Here is a 20,271-nt window from a genome sequence, read left to right as displayed (position 1 = left end):
TTTTTAGGTGGGACAGGACAAGGCACTCAAAAGACTTCATGACCACAGAGGTCAGGGCGACGGGCCTGTAGTCATTAACTCCTATGATCCTTGTTTTTTTGGGGATGGGGATAATGGTGGAGGCCTTGAAGCAGGCTGGTACGTGGCATGTCTCCAGGGAGGTGTTGAAGATGTCTGTGAACACCGGTGACAGTTGATAAGCACAATGCTTCAGGGTGGAGGGTGAGACAGAGTTCGGGGCGGCTGCTTTGCGTGGGTTCTGTTTTTTAAAAGGCCTGTTGACGTCTCTCTCCAGAATAGAGAGAGTCGTCACTGGGGAGGGGGATGGGGGCGGCGGGTACTGGGAAGAGTGAGGCATGAGCCCCTGCTGGGCTGGTGGTCTGGGGCTGGTTGATGGAGCTGTGGGGGATGGAGTCAGGACTGTCCCATTGTCTTTCAAATCTACAGTGGAACTCATTCAGGCCTTTCCAGACAGAAGCAGAGTCACTTGCTGAGAGCTGGTGTTGCAGTTTCTCAGAGTACAGATGTTTAGCGTCTCTCACCGCCTTACTCAACCTGTATTTTGCCTCTTTGTACAAGTCCTTATCCCCACTCCTAAATGCCTGATCCTTGTTCTGCTGTAAACCAGGGTTTGTCGTTGTTGTAACTCACCCTGGTGCTTGATGGAACACAGCTGTCCTCACAGAAGCTGATATATGAAGTCACAGCCTCTGTGTACTCATCCAGACTGTAGGTAGCAGTCCTGAACACATCCCAGTCTGTACAGTCCAGGCATGCCCGAAGATCCTCCAGAGCTTCACTGGTCCACTTCTTGAGTTTCCTCACCACAGGTTTACAGAGCTTTAATTTCTGCCTGTAAGCAGGAATCAGATGGACCATGACGTGGTCAGAGAGTCCCAGTGCAGCACGAGGGACGGCGTGATGGCCCCGCTGATTGTTGTGTAGCAGTGGTCCAGAATGTTCTCCTCTCTGGTTGAGCATTTAATGAACTGTCTGTATTTAGGGAGTTCATGACTGAGATTTCCTTTGTTAAAGTCACCAAGGACAATAACTAAAGAGTCCGGGTTAGTCCGCTCCACACACAGTATCTGTTCGGCGAGTGTCCGCTGTGCCTCCTGCACGTTGGCTTGCGGTGGAATGTAAACACCGACCAGTATGAATGAAACAAACTCACGGGGGGAGTAAATGGGTTTACAGTTTATGATGACAGATTCCAGATCAGGAGAACAGTGCTGCAGAATCACTGTCACATTGTTGCACTAGCCACTGTTGGAGTAGAAACGTATTCCTCCACCTTTCGATTTGCCGGAGAGCTCCATGTCGCGGTCCGCTCTGAACAGCTGGAAGCCAGCCAGCTGGAACGCAGAGTTGGGAAGTAAGTCCGCTGGAGTTGTTCCCCTAAAACAATGTGCACCAACACACCGAGGCAGCTGTCCGCGGCCCCATCATTGGTTGTATCCAACTCAGAGTGACTGAGACACTACACTTCAAGCTACTCAAGAAATAGTAATTAAACAAGATGATGTGGTTTGTTTCAGATCATGAGCCCTTCCTTTCCTTCGCCACACTTCTCTCTTCCCATCATTCTGGTACAAGTTAATCTTGGTTTCATCTGTCCAAAGAATCTTGTTCCCAAACTGGTCAGGCTTTTTCAGATGTTTTCTGTTAAATTCTAATGTGGCCTTCCTGTTCTTCAGTGTTACTAGTGGTTTGCACCTTGTTGTAAACCCTCTGTATTTAGATTCATGGAGATCATAGACTTTGTCAATGATGCGCCTACATCCTCCAGAGTGTTCTTGACTTCAGTAGATGTTATGAAGGGTTTTTCTTCACCAACGTAAGAATTCTGCAACCAACAACTTTAGATGTCTTCCGTGGTCTTCTGGGCCTTTTGGTGTTGGTGAGCTTGCCAATGAAGTCCTTCTTTTTAAGAATGTACCAAACTGTTTAATTGGTCAATCCTAATGTGTATGCTATCTGATTGATGGTTTGTTAAGTGTTTTCAGCCTAACAATGGCCTCCTTCACTCGCATTGACACCTTTTTGGTCCGCATGCTGAGAGTTCCATGGACCAGCTACCAAATGCTAATTTGACATTTTGAATGCTATTGTCTGCATCATTTGTCATGAAATAGTGACAGAACCGACCACAGCTGGCCATGACACCGTTTGTCAGACAATTGTGCAATTACTTTTGAGCCTCTGAAAATGTGGCGTACTGTATATGAATGGTCGTAATTGCTAATAGGTTCATGTGATATTTTAGTTTTATCCATTGAATTAAAGCTGAAAGTCTACACTTCAACCACATATTGACTGCTTCATTTCAAATCCATTGGAGTCTGTAAAGAGTCAAAATTAGAAAAATTGTGTCATGGTCCAAATACTTATGGCCCTGACTGTATATCTATTCAAAAGTCTCAGGTGCCTTTTTAAAGTTATAATTTTTGCAATTTTTGAGAGAACAATTTCTACAAGATGGTGATGATGAAGTTATCCATATAATCCATACAAATTAAGTAAAAAAAATGTACACTTACAGTTATTGGCGGCCTTAGTCACCAGTTATTATATTTCTTTTTTCAGAAAAGTCAAGTCAACACTTCATGTTGTTCATCCTAGACAAAAATAAGTAATGGGAGGACAGTACAGCATCCAAACATAGTGTTTGACAAATCTGAGCTATTTTTAAGTGACGATGTTCATTTAACTCCTAAGGGAAATTATATATTTTTAAATGCTATTGCCCAGGGTTTGAAATCAGAATGATAAGCCATTGTTGTGAATGGGCAGTTACTTACATTCAGCCAATATAAATCTGGCTTTGAATATGATAATTACTGTTTCCTGCCCTTACAGCCTTACAACCTGCTATCATCTGTCCTTCAATACACTTACCTACAGCCTCGTTCAGAACCAGCATAACAAAATGCAGAGGAAAAGAGGACTTTATGTTTTGTTTTTCTTTGTGCTCCAAAATAGAACAAATAAAGTCCCCTCTTTGCCAGGACAAAATGACACTGGTACAGAAATAAATAAATAATTTGTCAGAGGACCTCTAGTGAATAATTTACCTGCATGTAGACATTTTGAAATAGTCAAAAAAATGCTCAAATTATTTTTCTGTCGGCTACAATCTATGTCATAAAGATTGATATTTATTGGAGAATAGAGATGGTGTAACATATTTTAGGCTATCTAATAGAGTTTGCATGAAGTAGAAGTCACACAACCAATGCTACATTCATTTCACATTGATCCTCAGCAGAAGTTGGTCATTATGGGTATTTACATCCTATTTTTTTCAACTGAAATGCTTCTACAGCATGTACAGTTTAACTTGTATGGAAATGCGAATTGAACTATTCAGTGTAATGATGGAGTTACCAACAGCCTCTCTCAGAACCAGCACAACAAGATGCAGACCTTTAAAGAGGACTTTATGTATGGAGTTCTGTGCTCTAAAACAGAAAAAATGGTTCCCGCTTGGCTGGTACAGAATGACTGAAGTCCCCTCTTAACCTGAACATAATGACACTGGTCCACTGTTAAATGGTATGGAGTGACGCTCACACTCCTACACTAGTACAGAAACAGACAATCTTTGTGTTGTCATGTGACACAGTTTGACAAAAAAAACTGCGTTTGATCACCTTTTGCTTTCGTAAAGATATTGCTTACTGCTCTGTCTCTGCGGATAGCAACAAATAATTTGCCAGAGAACCTTTATTGAATCGTTTACTTGCACACAGACATTTTGAAATAGGCAAGAATGCTTGCAGACTGCTGGTAACTGAATGCATGTCTGTGTGCATGCATACACAGTCTTTATCCATCGCAACTGACAAATAATGAATAAATAAAATAAAAACTCCATCATTAGAATGTTAACTCCTATTTCATTTAAACTGTACATGTTAAGGAAACATTTCTGACAATTAATTGATTCACATCAATATAGAATATTTTTTCTCTGCAAGATAAATTCCAGCAATGCAAGATTGTATCCACATGTGTGTTGTCCAAAGCATTTATAATATACACGATTTAGATTTGACTAGTAGGTCCCCTCTTGCACTTTTAAGACTGACAGAAGCAACATCGATATGCAATTATGGATGAATAAGAAGCAAATTAGCACAGCAAATTATCCGTATTAAAAAAAGAGTGAATCAGTATGTTTAATCTGACCTTGCTATATTCATAAATTAATTTAAAATGAATGCCCTGAAGATGCCAAAACAGCAACAAAAAAGTGTAGTCGACGCATGATTCAAAACCTGGCTACAAATGGCTTATTAAGAGCAAATACAAAATGAAATGTAATCCACAGGATGAAGGGAACACTTTAAAATGCATAATTTACCATTCCAAACAGGTCATAAAAATGAACAATTCCACAGCAGAATATGAATTCTCTACGAAGAAAATTACACTTCCTCTTGTGATCAATCTTTAAATGTAACTTCAAAATGTTTTATATGATCAAATTTTAGTCGGGACACAGACAGCAGAGTAAAATTGATTTGAAGCTTCTCATGTCATGGTTAAGAAGACAACTTTATGTCACCTCTAATCCTCTGTCACTCATGTAAAATGGTACGGTATGGTAAGGTGTTAACATACATTCATGCTGATTTGACACTTAACTTTGAGATCATAAAATCTGCCTACGTTTGGGTTATTAAAAGCCATTACAAAATGAAATCTAATCCACAGGAGGAAGGGAACCCCTTTAAAGGGCATAATTTACCATTCCAAACATAAAAATGACTAACAATTCCCCAGCAGAATATGAATTCCCCATGGAGAAAATTACACGTAATGTACACTTGTGATCAACCTTTAAAATGTAATGTTTTATATGGTTAAAGGTTAGATAAAGTAAATTTGTTACTAATACTGCAGTCTGTGATATAAGTGCATGCATCCAATTTACTTGATTGTAGTTAAAACATAATTCTCATTTAAAGTTGCCATGATTATTTTTATAATATTGGTATCACAGAGAAATGTCTAAATACTAATAACATTAAAGTTTAACTATCCATTTTTGAAAGAAACAGTTTTTGTGGTTAAAAAAAGACTCATTAGGTGAAATAATAGGTGCATGCAGCTCCACTATATAGTGAAGTCCACACTTTGATAGGAAGACATCACTCAAAGATGCAAGTCCCCTCTTGGCAATTTCTTTAAAAAAAATTAAAAAGCACATTTGAAGTAATATACTGGTTAAAGACCTTAAAAGTAAATTTACTATTCCATTTTAGTATTTTTAAAATGAGCAGAAACACAAGTTCCCTGTCGACTAGGGTAGAGCGACGGTGCACACTTGGCTTAGTGTGTGTGTGTGTGTGTGTGTGTGTGTGTGTGTGTGTGTGTGTGTGTGTGTGTGTGTGTGTGTGTGTGTGTGTGTGTGTGTGTGTGTGTGTGTGTGGGGGCTGGACTCTGACTCCAGTTGACATGTATCCTTCGGACTGGACAGCTGCTTCAGTTGGCCTCTAGCTCAGTTATTAGTCCTAACTGCTCAAACTCGCTGTGAGACATCCGTCTTCAATGTTATCACTCTGTGAACTCTGATCGCCCTTCCTGCTGCTTAAAAGCCTTTGAGCTGCCCGTAACAAAAACACAACAAAATCTGAAAGGCTTTACCTCAGTCATGATTTATTTTACAATGATATCACTGTATTTGTGCAAGGTACTGAATGTTTTTTTTCTGTGTCTCTTCACTTCAAGCCAGAGAATTTGCTCTTAGCCAGCAAGTTGAAAGGGGCAGCGGTCAAACTGGCAGACTTTGGCCTGGCTATTGAGGTGCAGGGAGACCAGCAGGCATGGTTCGGTGAGTATATGCAACTTTCTAAATGAGTTTGGAATGAATGAATGAATCTTGGTTGCTTTTTGTGAGTTTTCACTCCTTTTATTTACAGGCTTATGCCATAATGATAATAATATCGATCAATGGGAATGTTAGAGCTAATATACATAGCTCTAGGATAGTTTAATTAGAATTAAAAGTGTCGGTGGTCTAGGGGTGTAGGGACCTTTAGTTCTGTCAAAAAATGCCCAAAACCAAAAGGCCCATTATCATGGATACTATTGTTTTTTTTTTGTTTTTCTTCAGGTGTGATTATTATGATTTTAATATTTTCACGAATGGGTTTCTATCATATAGATGGGGTTTATGGGTTTAATGAACTCTAAACAGGCAGTTTGTTTTGCTGGTGGGTGGTCATCAGTTCTCATGCTTCATAGTCAAACAGTAGTTGTTCCAGGTCCTTACACAAATAGAAAATGCAATGCCTGTAAACATATCTATTTATAATTACATATGTACACACTAAAGAATCATTTTACTTCAAAAATCCATCCCCTTTTATAAAGTATCCTCTCGGATGCACGCATCCTATTTCAGACCTCTCTAAATGTTTGATTTTCTCTCAGATTATAATGTAACTTTCAGCACTTTTTCTCAGGAAAGGTCTTACTGAGCTGATTAAAGAAAACTGAACTTTTGAGATTTTTGTCCTAGTTTTGTATTTCCTTAAATGGTAAAATTCAATGAACCCCTTCAATTTTCAATTATGCTATTTTACCAATGACGCCCTGTGTACCTATCTAAAGAGACTAGGTGCGCCACTGCTCTCGGCTCCTATATCAACTTTGGATTGGACATATTTCAGACCTATTTCTTTTCCATGTTCCCTGTAGAACAGAGAAATAATTGGTCTATTCCCCTCAGCTGTAGCCTCCATCTGGAACCAGTTCACTTCATCTCCTGACTTTAGTACTAGTTCTACTACGTCTCAAAGGGTCTGCTGCTACTTTAAGGCTTTTTAGTTTCAAGTATGCTGCATGTTGCTGGTCACAAACCTCGGCTCATGAACTTCACTTTATGGGACCACTGAACCTTAGCTACAGTGAAATGTTTTATTTTTAGAAGAGGGTCCTTAAAAGCTTTTGATAGACTTTGAAATAAAGCAGGTTGAGAACTCCTTATCGGGCTAAACAAATGTATTAATGAGTGACATTATCAAAGCTTTTCTTAAAATAGATGGATAGTTGTATGGTGTGTTTATATGTGTGTGTGTGTGTGTGTGTGTGTGTGTGTGTTTGTGTGTGTGTGTGTGTGTGTGTGTGTGTGTGTTCCAGGTTTTGCCGGTACACCGGGGTACCTGTCTCCAGAGGTGCTGAGGAAAGATCCATACGGCAAGCCAGTAGACATGTGGGCATGTGGTAAGACCCTGAGCTAACTGTTGATTTGGGGGAGGCCGAGGGAAGCAGCTGCTTATTTTTATTTGTACACAGACTTCATGGCATGAAACAGTCAAATCCATAGTATACACAGTGCTAAAACAGTTTAACGAGAAGGATCATAGATGTATGAGAGCTGGCCTATGACGCTCGTTACACACTTGTGATGATCCAGGCCACCTGGACCTGAGATATCAAACACACATGCTCCTTTCAACACACCTGTGCTGACTCACCGAGTCCACAGACACAATAGCCCATGTTGTGTTTGTGGTCGGCCTGTCTCGTCCTCAGATAGAGGCCCTTTCATCTTTTCCTGGAAACCGTCTAGCCAATCAAAAACCACCTTCTCTGGTAACACCAGCAAACACAAGCACTTAGTGTGTGTCTGTTACCACACTGGTCTTTATTTAGAAATCCTAAATAATTGTCTTCTTGAATTCTCATCTTATTGTGGTCCAGAGACATCTTCACCAACACATGCACAACATTTAGGAAAAATGCTGCAAATAGAGAAAACACAACCAAATACAAAAACACAATGCAAATAGAGAAAACTGAAATAAGTTTTCTTGAATTTCCTCGTGTTTCACCACAACTTTATAGACTGTTGGATGTGATAATTGAGTCCTTAACATTGTTGTATGTTGTTCTTGTTTTACGGCGGATGGCATTCAGCTTATTGGTGCATTACCACCAGTTGTAGGTTCTCAGAGAGTCGGCTTTGAAATGTATTTAATGATCACACTGATTTTGTGTGTGTGTGTGTGTGTGTGTGTGTGTGTGTGTGTAGGCGTGATCCTCTACATTCTCCTGGTGGGATACCCTCCATTCTGGGATGAGGACCAGCACAGACTCTACCAGCAGATCAAAGCTGGGGCTTATGATGTGAGTTTTATACTGACACACACTCTCTCTTTAAATCAATGTGTAAAAGCAACCGGGGCGGAGTCGGGATGTGCTACGTCATCACAAACACTCCAATAGCACTGGTCTTTGTTTTCAACATTTCATTATCAGAGCCAATACTTAACCTCACTTTGGTACTGGTACAAAAACGACTTTTCTGATGAGAGAAGTACCCTCCGATGTTTTGCACCACTATGTGCTGGTCAATGTTTTGATGAGTGGGTCCCCGTGTTGTACATGCACACACCTGAGCACACAGATGACACGATGCACTGTTTTGCCAATATTTTCACGTTGTTCCACAACTCTACATTTGTTGGCTGTTTACACTTCAAGAAAAGTAGCAATGTGCCAACAAAAGGGGAAGATGACTGCGAGCCAGCAAACATGGATGTAAACAATGTAGGTGCCATCTGTGCCACCGGGTCAGATTCCAGCAAAATTAGTCTCTGTCCTACTGGAGAGCATTTACTGCTTTTGTTCCTTTTATACTTTATGTGTGGACTTCACAACAGTTGTGCAGAACAAAATAAACAATTATAAGAAAAGGAACCCCCCTTCACTCCGTCACCGTCTGTCCCTCCTGTCTCACACACACACGCACGCACGCACGCACGCGCGCACTCGTCTCGTTACAGGATCCTGATGAGCGGTGAACAGCCGCCAGTTTGTGTGGCGTCTCTTCCGTCTCTTCCTGTTTCCTTCACCTACATTCCCCTGGGTCCTAAATCCCTCCATGTACAGCCTCTTATCACCCTCTATGTACCAACGTACATTTATAACAAATACCACACATATTACGGTAATCAGCGTTGCATATGTCTGACCAAAATAGCAAAAAAGAAATGGTTCATTTAAATTATTATTTTTAGAGTTTTTAAAGTGTTTTGTTTGTAATATGTATAATAAGCATATCTTGTAGTTATTGCTACTGAGAATTTAACAAATTTAACAAAAAAACTTGACGTAGATAGGTTTGCAGTTTTCAAGGTGTATATTTAAAATTGCATCTCTTACACACATGAAGATAAAGTTGTGAACACCGGCTGAATATCTACTATCAGAATCATTATAACAGTATTATAACTGCTACTGTGTAAAGAGAATACTGCTGTTAAAAAGAACCTTATTGTTTGCAAACAATCAGTGTTTGCAAACCAAATGTTATTGCACTTTTGTTCATACAGCAGCACTTTTGAAATAAAAGTGCGCAATACACTACTTTTGAATTCATTATTGAACTTTGCGCATAACAATTGTGATTAATCGCAAAAAAATCATGCGATTAGTTGAGCTAAAAAATTGTAATCGTCGCCCAGCACTAATATATATATATATTGATTGACACCTCAACTTACTTGTTTCTGTAAAAGAATGGCATGCATGGCATTTTAATAACACTTTATAACGTCTTAATGAACACTAATCTTGTTAAATCACATGGAGACATAATCCAGGTAGTAGATAAATATAAACACTTTAAGTGGTTGTTGAGATGTTAAAATAGTTTTTTTGTAACGTCATTCTTCGAACAGTTCCCTTCTCCTGAGTGGGACACAGTGACTCCAGAAGCCAAAGACCTGATCAACAAGATGCTCACCATTAATCCAGCCAAGAGAGTGACCGCCACTGATGCACTCAAACACCCCTGGATCTGCGTAGGTGTCACACACACACACACACACACACACACACACACACACACACACACACACACACACACACACACACACACACACACACACACACACACACACACACAGACAGACACACTTTCACATCCGCTCTTTCAGTCATCTCTACATGCAATCAAACAGCTCTTCTCCTAACAAAAGAAATGCCTGTGGACAAACCTTATAACACCGAACACTGTGTCTCTGTGTTTACAGCAACGCTCCACGGTGGCCTCCATGATGCACAGACAGGAAACTGTGGAGTGCCTGAAGAAATTCAACGCGAGAAGGAAACTCAAGGTGAGTGACAACTATTCAAGATGGGCCAAATCCATCAGACCTACTGGTCACATGCTGCATTCAACTCTCATGTGAAAGTTAATAGATTTGGTCTTTTCTTTAAAAACGCTGGTCCACTTAGCTCTGATAAATGCTATAAAGTCATAGGCAGAATCACAATAATCATAATTAATTATCACTAACCTTTTAGGCAATGTAAACAAAGGAGTTTGTCCCTCTTAGTGTCCATGTCTCTCTCCCTAGGGTGCTATCCTGACTACTATGCTGGCAACTCGAAACTTCTCAGGTAGGACTGAACTGATGAAGACTGATGTCCTGCTAGTCCTTTCTAAAATATTGGTCTCTTACAAGACCGTGCTACATGCTGTCCTGCTAGGCCCTGCTGACACCTCCTTAACTCTGTCTTTATGTTTTTTATGTATTGTTTAAATGCTGCTATTCTGAGGGCAGCAAATAAGATTCTTCAGTTGTTATCAACAGAGACCGAGAGACGAGACAGATCGACGCAGTCCCATCCTCAGGTCCCTTTAAAGGGCAAGATGTTCAAACCGAGTGGAACATTATTGATGTTTCTCTGTATGACAAATGAGTCAAGATTACATTTGTTTTACTCAAGTCCATGTTTTTTGTACGTTCAGTTGGCCATGTTATGACAGTGACCATAGTGTTAACTTTTGTCTTTTTCTTCCTCCCCCTGTGTGGTAACTCATGTAAGGTAAGACCTCTTTTTCACAGTGAGGTTTGGTACTCAGGCAGGTCATGTTTACTAAAGCACCAGCAGTGGGCTCTCAGCAGACATGAGGCATCCATTGGTGGCCATATTGAAGGAAAAGTAAACGTTTTATGTATCAAAATTCCAAAATGTCTAAATTGCTTCTGGAAAAAGCAAATGATCAGAAGGTGGTGGACAATAAAAGCAGACTACTGAGTATGGAGTTTGGTAGGTTGTGCAATTAGCTTCTATTGACACAAGACCCTTTTATGAATATAGGCCCAAGTCTTTATATTTTATTGATATAGACCCACGATTTGTATATTTTACAAGACAAAAGTTTACTTATCACTTATAATTAATAATAGTAAATATGACTTATAATTTCTATCTTATTAGTCATATGTATTTGATAATGTATTTGTGTATATTCATGTAGTGAAGCTGTATAGAATATTATACACATAATTATAATTTGTGATATGAATATGTAAATACTAATGCTACAATAATGCTACAGTAGTACAGATGTATATATGTAACACCTGTCTAATAATATGTTTATATATGTGTACACATTATTTAAAGGTGTTTATATATATATATACTAAGACTAGTTTGTTAAATGTATTTAATCATTAGTTATGTACAGTACCAGGGATCCTGTCTGACCTCTGGTTCAGTGACTCTACAGTCTGGGACAGTGGGTGATTTTTAGTACCTTGTATTATGAATTGTATAACACTTTTTTTTTAGTAATAACTATGGTTAAACAAATGTTCCTAAAATATGGCTGCTAAAAGGTATTCTATGTCAATGCCATTCCCTCGTGTCAATAAACACCTCTGACTATAAGAGGGTGCAGGAACCACCGTGCAGCTCTCCCTGCCCACACTAATCATCTGCTTGTGTCTCAGACTGATGTTGCTTGTTAACTGAAAAGCTGGTGGTTCAAAACTCAAAGAAACGCATGATTTTAGCTCCCTCCTTACAGGTCATGGAGGTTTCTGTAGCATGTTTATGTTGAGAGAAAGAGAAGCTAAACAGCTGAGACGGATCTGATTTTACATTTCTCTCTTCTGCTTTCAGTCTGAGCAGGGCCCACTTTCAGGTTGCTAGTAATTGGCCAGCTTTTAAGTGTGTGTGTGTGTGTGTGTGTGTGTGTGTGTGTGTGTGTGTGTGTGTGTGTGTGTGTGTGTGTGTGTGTGTGTGTGTGTGTGTGTGTGTGTGTGTGTGTGTGTGTGTGTGTGTGTGTGTGTGTGTGTGTGTGTGTGTGCGTGCGTGCGTGCGTTAATTCTAGCTGGACACTGATTTCCTTGCATTGTAATCTTTTTCTCAACAGCAGCCAAGAGCCTGCTGAACAAAAAAGCAGATGGCGTCAAAGTAAGTTCCGCTCCCCTCTCACTCTCACACTGCTCTGTTTTCATTCCTTTAACAGGAAAATCACACACAGCAGGTTGTTCTTTGAATACTGTAGCATTGTAGTCAATGAACTGCTCTGGTAAAAATAGGAGTGCATTTATCTTGGCCAAATGGGTGTGACAAGCTTTTCCCAATAAGTATCCCTCTGCATTGTCTCTCACTGTGTGAGAGAAGCAATGACATCTGCTGTCTGAGCAGAAGAAGCTGTTGGAAACTAATAACCGATGATTAAATGATGAGTAAAGGGTGGGAGATTGGCTTCATCTCTCTGCCATTCTCCACTCAGCTGTCATATGATGAAAATCCTCTATTGACCACCAAGGAAAGTGTGTGTGTGTGTGTGTGTGTGTGTGTGTGTGTGTGTGTCCTATCACCACCCACGACTTCTAAATCTGTCTTTCAGTTTCTCTCTTGTTTAGGATGTTGATAAGCCAGACTCTCTGTCACATCACCCAAATATCAGAAAAGGCATTTTCCCAGTTTACCCTTGTGGTGTCTAGCGATGCCGAGAGTTTCAATTTGATGGCAAAAGTTTGGGTCGTCTCCCTCGTACCACCATCCCAATACAAGGGATGCTTAAAGTAAAACAACTGTTTCCAATTACTTTTAATTATAACCTGGTGGTTCTAGAGAATCTACTGTCCTAAATGTGGACTATTTCCATTTCTGTACGTAGGTCATGTAGATTTTACTTAATGTGACACATTATCTGCACAGACATTGTCAACAACATATATATATATAGCAGGCTCTTTAGTATCACAACATAGAAAGTAACAATGAGGGCAAGAAAGGGAGGCGACTAGAGAAACACATGATATAACAGTGAATGCATGTTATTTACAGCTGTATGCAGGTTTTTGTTCGGAGGGCAGAAAACGAAACCGGCTAACCGTCTATTTACACATTCAGCACCAATGAAGCAACATTGATATTCATTCTAAGTCATGTTTCTCTGCATCTGATGAATATCAGTTTAATATTCTCTCTTTTAGAGCTGTTGTTTTTGGTCTCCACCAACTAATATGTCTCTTTAGTAAATCAAAGCATTGATTAATAAAAGGTTACAAATCTTAGTTGCAGAGTTTGAGGTAATTTCTTATCTCACGATTTGACATTTGCGATCCTCTGAATCCCACTGCCTCATCTTGAAGTGCTTCTCTTTCAAAGGCTCATTTCCCTTTTAATCAAGGCTGCCTGAATGATTCATGTGTTTCTTTTTCTGTTGATGAGCTCCTGTTGATGGCAGTCATTTATTTGTCTTTTTCAATCATTATAATTACTTGTTCTCATGCTAAGTACCCACCTCACCTTTTTAATTCAAACAGGCTGAGAAGTATCACACCGGCTCTTAAAGGGAACATTCGCCACTTTTTATGTGGACGTCCAATCAGTGTTAAAGCTGAAGTTGATTAGGAGAATAAGAGGATCTGAGAAATGTATTCCATCTTTAGACTACATTTACCAGCACACTAGTCCCTTAATGAGCAAATATCTTGTACTGAATATGGTTTCTAATCATTATTGTTTGGTTTCAACTGATAAATTTGAGACTTTTTGTGGGTTGATATTGATCGGAAAATGAGCCTCTACATTTGAAAGAGTGTGTGCGCACAGTGAGGCATATATACGTAGGTTCATGTTCTCTCTTGTTGTGTTGTGGCTGCTCAATGCAGAAGAGGAAGACGGACGCGGTCGAACATGTGAGGGTAGGCCTGAAGCTGCTGCTGCTTGTTAGCCAGACTGGACTCTGCAGTGGGTAGTTAGTTAGCAGTAGAAAGCCCTTGTGTTTAAATCCCACCACAATGCTGCTTAAAGCTGGGGAGGCACTGCATGACTGAATAAACAGTACACAGAGAATACCGCTATTTAACCATTACTTAATAGATTTAGGATTGATTTCAAAGACTTATTTTATGTAATTTAGATCTACTTTTGGACAAAACGTAACTGAACACTGACTAAATTGTAATAAAACCTTTCTAATGTCGCATCCAGGTTTTGAGGGGGGGGGGGGGGGGGGGGGGGGTTAGGTGGGCAGGTCGGGAGGTGGACTTGGACTCGGACTCATGAACAAAGTGTTTTCTTAAATCCTGGCTACAGCCCTGCACGTGGTATTGTAAATGAGCAACAATCACACATTGTTGTTGAGTCACTGAAAAGTCTTTCATTTCATCGTCCATCAGCGTGAAAAGAGGACATAGGACAGCGATAAACTATTTTGTCAAAATGTTTGTTTTTCAGTGCCAGACTGAGATATACAGACTTTAAATATATGAAACTTTCACCAAATCCAGTTATTACTTTGATAATGGAATTAAATGCACAACTTAATTCAGATTTTACAACAAGTTGCAATTCAGCATCTGTAGCATCGTCATAGTCCCTTTAATGGTTTTAATTTTCGGAAATGTTTGTGTATTTACGCTTGCTTGAGACGAACCAATGGCGATGCCTGTCCCTGGTACCGTAGCTTTTTGGCCCCATGTGATTATTGCAGGAGGCCAGTTCAGACATAGACTCACAAACCGGCTGCTGTTCCTGATTGAAGTGGAGTGTGAAGCCCAGACGTCACACTTTGGAAGAGCATCTGTGTAATAAAAAACCAACCTTGTACAAACTGGAAAATCAGCTGTTATTAAAAAGCCAGATTCATGTTGTGTGACCCGCTATGAGAAGACATCTTGGAGAAATTGTGGTCAGTAGTATCAAGCTGATGACTTCCAAACCTGTATTCCTTGTACCTTTTTAGAGTGAGAGGTAAAATAGTACCATAACTTAAGAAGGATGTTGCAATGGCCTGAATATTAATGACTCATTACAGGTCACCACTTTATACACCTATTACATTTTTGAAACACTGTAGGCTAGTTTACCATATTTGACCATTTCACCACATGAAAAATACAGTGATATAATATATAACATAAATAAAATAGGGCTGGGTGGCAAAACAATCTCAAAAATATTCACAATCAACTCCTCTAGAATAACTCTAGAATAACCCATGTGGACTGAAGGAGCCGAGATGAACTGCCGATCTTCCAATTAGAAGACGACCCGCTCTACCTGCTGAGCCACAGTTGCCATAACATAGCAACATGAGCAGAAAACAGAACATCATAATTAGATTTTACTGTGGTACATGCAGAAGACAGTACTCATGCAAAGAGTAGAAAAGTCAGTTCAGAGTTTTACCTAATTCATCGTCCGTCTACAGAGTAATTGGGTCATTTGTTTCACTCCAGACTAGCTGTCTCTCTTCATCTAGCTCTGTGAGCAGGCTTGTCTCTGATAACAATGCATCAGCTTCAGCAACAACGTTCCACTTTTCCCTCCACAGCAGCTGCTTGAAGAGTGACTGTTTGAACACTAAGTCTTGTCACTTCTGCCCTGTCCCGTCTGTCTACCTGTCTGTCCACTCTGTCACTCCAGATCAACAACAAGGCCAATGTGGTCACCAGTCCCAAAGAGCCTGTCCCCACTCCTTCTCTGGTACTCTGTCTCCCTGCCTTGCTGCCCGCACGTTTGCATGACTGTCTCTGTCTAATCTGTCTCTATCCATACTTTCAGTGGCATCTGTCCCGATCACACAGCCCTGTTGACCCCTACTTTCTCACTTTATTGTCGGTGGTGATTGTTTTTTGCTCCATGAAGCTTAAGAACCACAGATGTCTTTAGTAACAAAGAAGTAATTGTGTAACATGAGTTGTCCACATGCACTTCTGGATTGCTTTACTGCATTCCCACATTGCTGTACATGGGCTGTGTTTTCCTTTGTTGTTGATGGTGGCTCTAATAGCAACACTGGCGCCATTACATGTCAAGCTACGTTCAACCAAACTGGAGACAACACTGGTTTGCTCCTGAGTAGATCTTTATACGTATGTAGTTTGAGGAGGTGAAAGTGGCTCCTCAAACTACATACAGTATGTCTTACCTCTGTAAATACCCATTTGTATATTTGCTGCTGGTGAAAAGATTGATATCAATAATGATGACGTGTCATGTTTTGTTAAAGCTTTATGTAAACAGAAATGTCAAAATGGGAATTTGTGGTTTTAGAGGGAGCTACATGTCAGAACTCCCCGTAAAACCACAAGTTGTCATTTTTACATTTCAGTTTATATTCTTCAACTTTAAACAGAACCAGGGTAGCTGTTCCCCTCTGCTTTCAGTCTCTATGCTAAGCTAGGCTAACCACGTTCGGATTCCAGTTTCGAAGCGCACAGACATGAGACTGATAGAAAGAGAAGAATAACCCATGTTTTTTCCAAAATGTTGAGCTATTCTTTTGAGTTTTAAGGTTACTCTCTTTTGCATTGTTTATCTTACAAGAATCTGACACAGTTGCAAACTACTGATAATATTGGTAATTCAACCGGGAGAGTTCCACGGCCATCCAAACACTGTCTATGCAAACAATGCCATACATCCTTACCCTTCACTTCTTTATAGTAGAAAACATGCACACCTACAGCACAAATACAGCAATAGCAGCCGTCGTATAATCCTGAGGAGGACTAGGGACCATGTACTCCTGTCAGAGAACATGGTCCGTACTTTGACAGAGAGTTCCCCTGCAGGCAGCACAGCCTTCCCCTTCAGGGATTTTAGTCAAAGTGTATTATGTTACACATGTCAGCTGTAATACAGCTCCAGTGTACAGCAAACAGCTTTACAAAAGCATGCTCTATAAGTGAGCAGGAAATCCATCCTGAATATTTACATGTTATTTCTCTATTCTATCCAGTGTTGATGATTTTTCGTCTTTTTAGAGTAATACAGGTATATGTTTGATTAATCTATTAAGTTGTGTGTAATTTGACAAATGCCTGTCTTTTTATATTCAACGTTCAACAATTTCTTGGATATTTTAGTTGTAGAAAAATAAGTTAGTATTCTACGACGATCTTTGCCATGGTGTCTGTGTTTAATGTCCGTGATCGTCATGTTGTCGTCCGTGTCGGGTCAGACTTGACCATCTGTGGTCAAAGACTTGATATACTTGATATTCAGGGAACCGTGTGTGTGTAGTAGTGCTGTAGTGATTCTGTTTGAGCCGACTTGCTTATCCTAAATAGCAATTTAGTCAATTTACCCTTCTTCCTTCAGCATTTTTGTGGTTTTTCTTTTCTGTTCTTGCTAAATGCTTTTCTGTCTAACGTTCCTCCTAACTCACTTCCTTTCTGCACCAACCTCTCTTCCTACTGATGGTCCTCTCAAATCAGGAGCCTCAAACCACTGTTATCCACAACCCAGCTGATGGAAACAAGGTATACAGCTGATCAGTCTGAAACTGTAGTTTGCAGCTGATGAGTAGAGCCTCAGTATTGCTTCTGATGATGATGTTTGTGCCATTGGACACTTAACACGTCATGTGATAAAACAAGGGACTCTGGTATTTCTGTGAAATATTGCATGCTGTTATCAACGCTTGCATGTAATTCTTTGACTTAATCATAAAGTATTTGTACATTTTTCTGTATTTACTATTCTGGATATGTATGTGATTGTTACCATGTAAGATCTGAACATATAAATGAGTTTGTGTCATCATACATGCCAGTGTTTAATCTTCTGAAAAGGCACGTACTATCATTGTCATTGTAAAATGTTTCATGGTTGTGTGGCAAAGGGATTTTGCATGTTGTTGGAACAAAATAAAGAGCATGCCAAACCATGGATCTACATTCTCATGTGGAGTCCTTCAGACGACAGTGTGGGAACGCGTGCATGCTCGTATCTTTTGCTTTGTGTAGTGACATGATGGTGTTGTAGCTCATAGTATAGCATACATTATGTGTTATTGTGCAAGTGTTGTTTATTATCATACATAAGCTTGTTGTTGAATGCATCACCTGTACCAATGCAATATTCTGCTCTTTAGTATTGTTGATAACCTCATTGTACAAGTACATGCAACGTGAGATACTACCTATCCCCATCATTCCTACTGGTAATAATAAGATGGTACTCACTTGTTTGTTGCTGAGATCTGTGAAAATGTTGACATCTCTAAAAAGAAGTCAAGAGGGTTCAGAAAACTCGAGCAGTCAAGTTATCAGACAGTTTAACAAACCTGCAGGTTAGCCAAACTTCTTAAGAAGGACAATTGTCGCATAAAGTATAAAGTACTACCCAAACGATCCATTCTCAACATCCAGCACAGTCTACAGACTGACTTCCTGCTTCAACATTAACCTTTTAGACTTACTGTATCGACAAATCAAATTGGCCGGGCCAATAATATTGTCTGACATGAGCTTACAGCAGATGTGGCATATACAGGACTGTCTCAGAAAATTAGAATATTGTGATAAAGTTCTTTATTTTGTGTAATGCAATTAAAAGAACAAAAATGTCATGCATTCTGGATTCATTACGAATCAACTGAAATATTGCAAGCCTTTTATTCTTTTAATATTGCTGATTATGGCTTACAGCTTAAGAAAACTCAAATATCCTATCTCTAAATATTAGAATATCATGAAAAAGTATACTAGTAGGGTATTCAACTAATCACTTGAATCGTCTAATTAACTCGAAACACCTGCAAGGGTTTCCTGAGCCTTGAAAAACACTCAGCTTGGTTCAGTAAACTAAATCACACGTATGGGGATTATCACAATATTCTAATTTTCTGAGACAGTCCTGTATGTATGTAGTGTATACAGCAATGATACAGTATGTTTGATGTTTGTGCTTGTATGTCTGGCTGCTAATACTCATGTGTCTCTTCACAGGAGTCCAGTGAGAGCGCCAACACTACCATTGAGGACGAGGATGTGAGAGGTAGGGACGATCAGACTAACCAATACAAGCTACCCTTCTGTTAGCTGAGGGCCCCGATTGAACCCCTGTTTGTGGTACTTTGGTTGAACACATGAAATGGGTTACGATGTGAATTAGGGCTGTAATGGTTTGTGTACTCCTGCTAAACCATCACGGTCCGGGGGTCTCGGTATGGGGGTCAACATCAGGTAAAAGCAGCCACAATCAGAATACACGATATGGAGATCGATGCACATAATGCTGAACCAAATTACCACAAGTGCGATTTCCGCCCCAAAACTTGTATCCGCTCGTCGTTACCTATATGTGCTGAGGTTAGCACAGATTGCTGTGGCTGCTGGCCGTTCAAAGGCTCCAGTAAAACAAAGAGAAAGAGGAGGACCTCTGTGCTTGAGCTCAGTGAAGTGGTCATGAGAGATATTTGTTGTAGTTGTCCAAAGAGTGGAATTGATTTGTGATTGTGTCTGTGTTTTTTGGATTGCTCATTACAGAACTGACCTTTGACACAGACAAATGAGATTTGAATCTCTTCACATTTTTAACATTTTGTAAAAGTGTTTATACTTTGAACATTTTCTAACTCCCTGAGGCTCCTCACATTCACATCTTTCCCGTGTGTGTGTGTGTGTGTGTGTGTGTGTGTGTGTGTGTGTGTGTGTGTGTGTGTGTGTGTGTGTGTGTGTGTGTGTGTGTCATATGTGCTCTCATACTTGCAGTACATACACATGGCACTGTCCTGTATAGCGGCCTCCATTGTTATTGATTGGATTCAAATCGCTCTACCCTGCTATCTATACTTCTGATAATGTTCAGTAGCATCTCTTCAGTTTTCTCAGAGGAAGACATTATTCCCTTATCATGTCTTTCTGCTATTATTCTCTTGCGTTTGTGACCCCAATCAGAGCCTCAGCCCACAAAAGAGTCTGAGAAATCTTTATGAAATTAACGGAGGATTTTAATCTTGACATCCATTGTGATTGCTGCAGTAAGCTCTTTGTAGAGAAACTGTCGCTTCCAATGAGGGCAGATAGTATTGTTATTTCTTCATTGTGACTCATTTGCACCGATCTAAATGATGGATGGTTGATGGCTTCCTGTTAGAGTCTAATTTCCTCTCCAGTGGTCGGTATTTGCTTGGCTGAAAGTTAGAGGCAGTAACGTACTAAGCAGGTGATTTTATTACGGCTTGGTGCTAATTTAACATGATCA

At 39.9% G+C, this 20,271-nt stretch overlaps 1 protein-coding gene across 5 annotated transcripts in view; it reads left to right on the top strand.

Annotated features, from left to right (window-relative positions):
* The window catches only part of camk2d1 (calcium/calmodulin-dependent protein kinase (CaM kinase) II delta 1), a gene marked incomplete at its 3' end in the record, with an annotated part of 103,977 nt that overhangs the window by 74,178 nt on the left and 9,528 nt on the right, over nucleotides 1–20,271 (top strand). For 2 of the 5 annotated variants that reach the window (XM_079184713.1, XM_079184714.1), the window contains exons 7-14: nucleotides 5,737–5,839; nucleotides 7,150–7,233; nucleotides 8,045–8,139; nucleotides 9,696–9,818; nucleotides 10,050–10,133; nucleotides 10,377–10,419; nucleotides 12,188–12,228; nucleotides 19,014–19,062. In XM_079184713.1, the coding sequence (XP_079040839.1) occupies nucleotides 5,737–5,839; nucleotides 7,150–7,233; nucleotides 8,045–8,139; nucleotides 9,696–9,818; nucleotides 10,050–10,133; nucleotides 10,377–10,419; nucleotides 12,188–12,228; nucleotides 19,014–19,062 (622 nt within the window). The remainder of the gene's footprint in view (nucleotides 1–5,736; nucleotides 5,840–7,149; nucleotides 7,234–8,044; nucleotides 8,140–9,695; nucleotides 9,819–10,049; nucleotides 10,134–10,376; nucleotides 10,420–12,187; nucleotides 12,229–19,013; nucleotides 19,063–20,271) is intronic. The other 3 variants (XM_079184715.1, XM_079184717.1, XM_079184716.1) reach the window with 3 other exon arrangements.

The sequence above is a fragment of the Pholis gunnellus genome, assembly GCF_910591455.1.
Source record: "Pholis gunnellus genome assembly, chromosome: 23".
In the NCBI taxonomy this organism is placed as follows: domain Eukaryota; kingdom Metazoa; phylum Chordata; class Actinopteri; order Perciformes; family Pholidae; genus Pholis; species Pholis gunnellus.
This window is presented reverse-complemented; position numbering and strand designations above follow the sequence as displayed.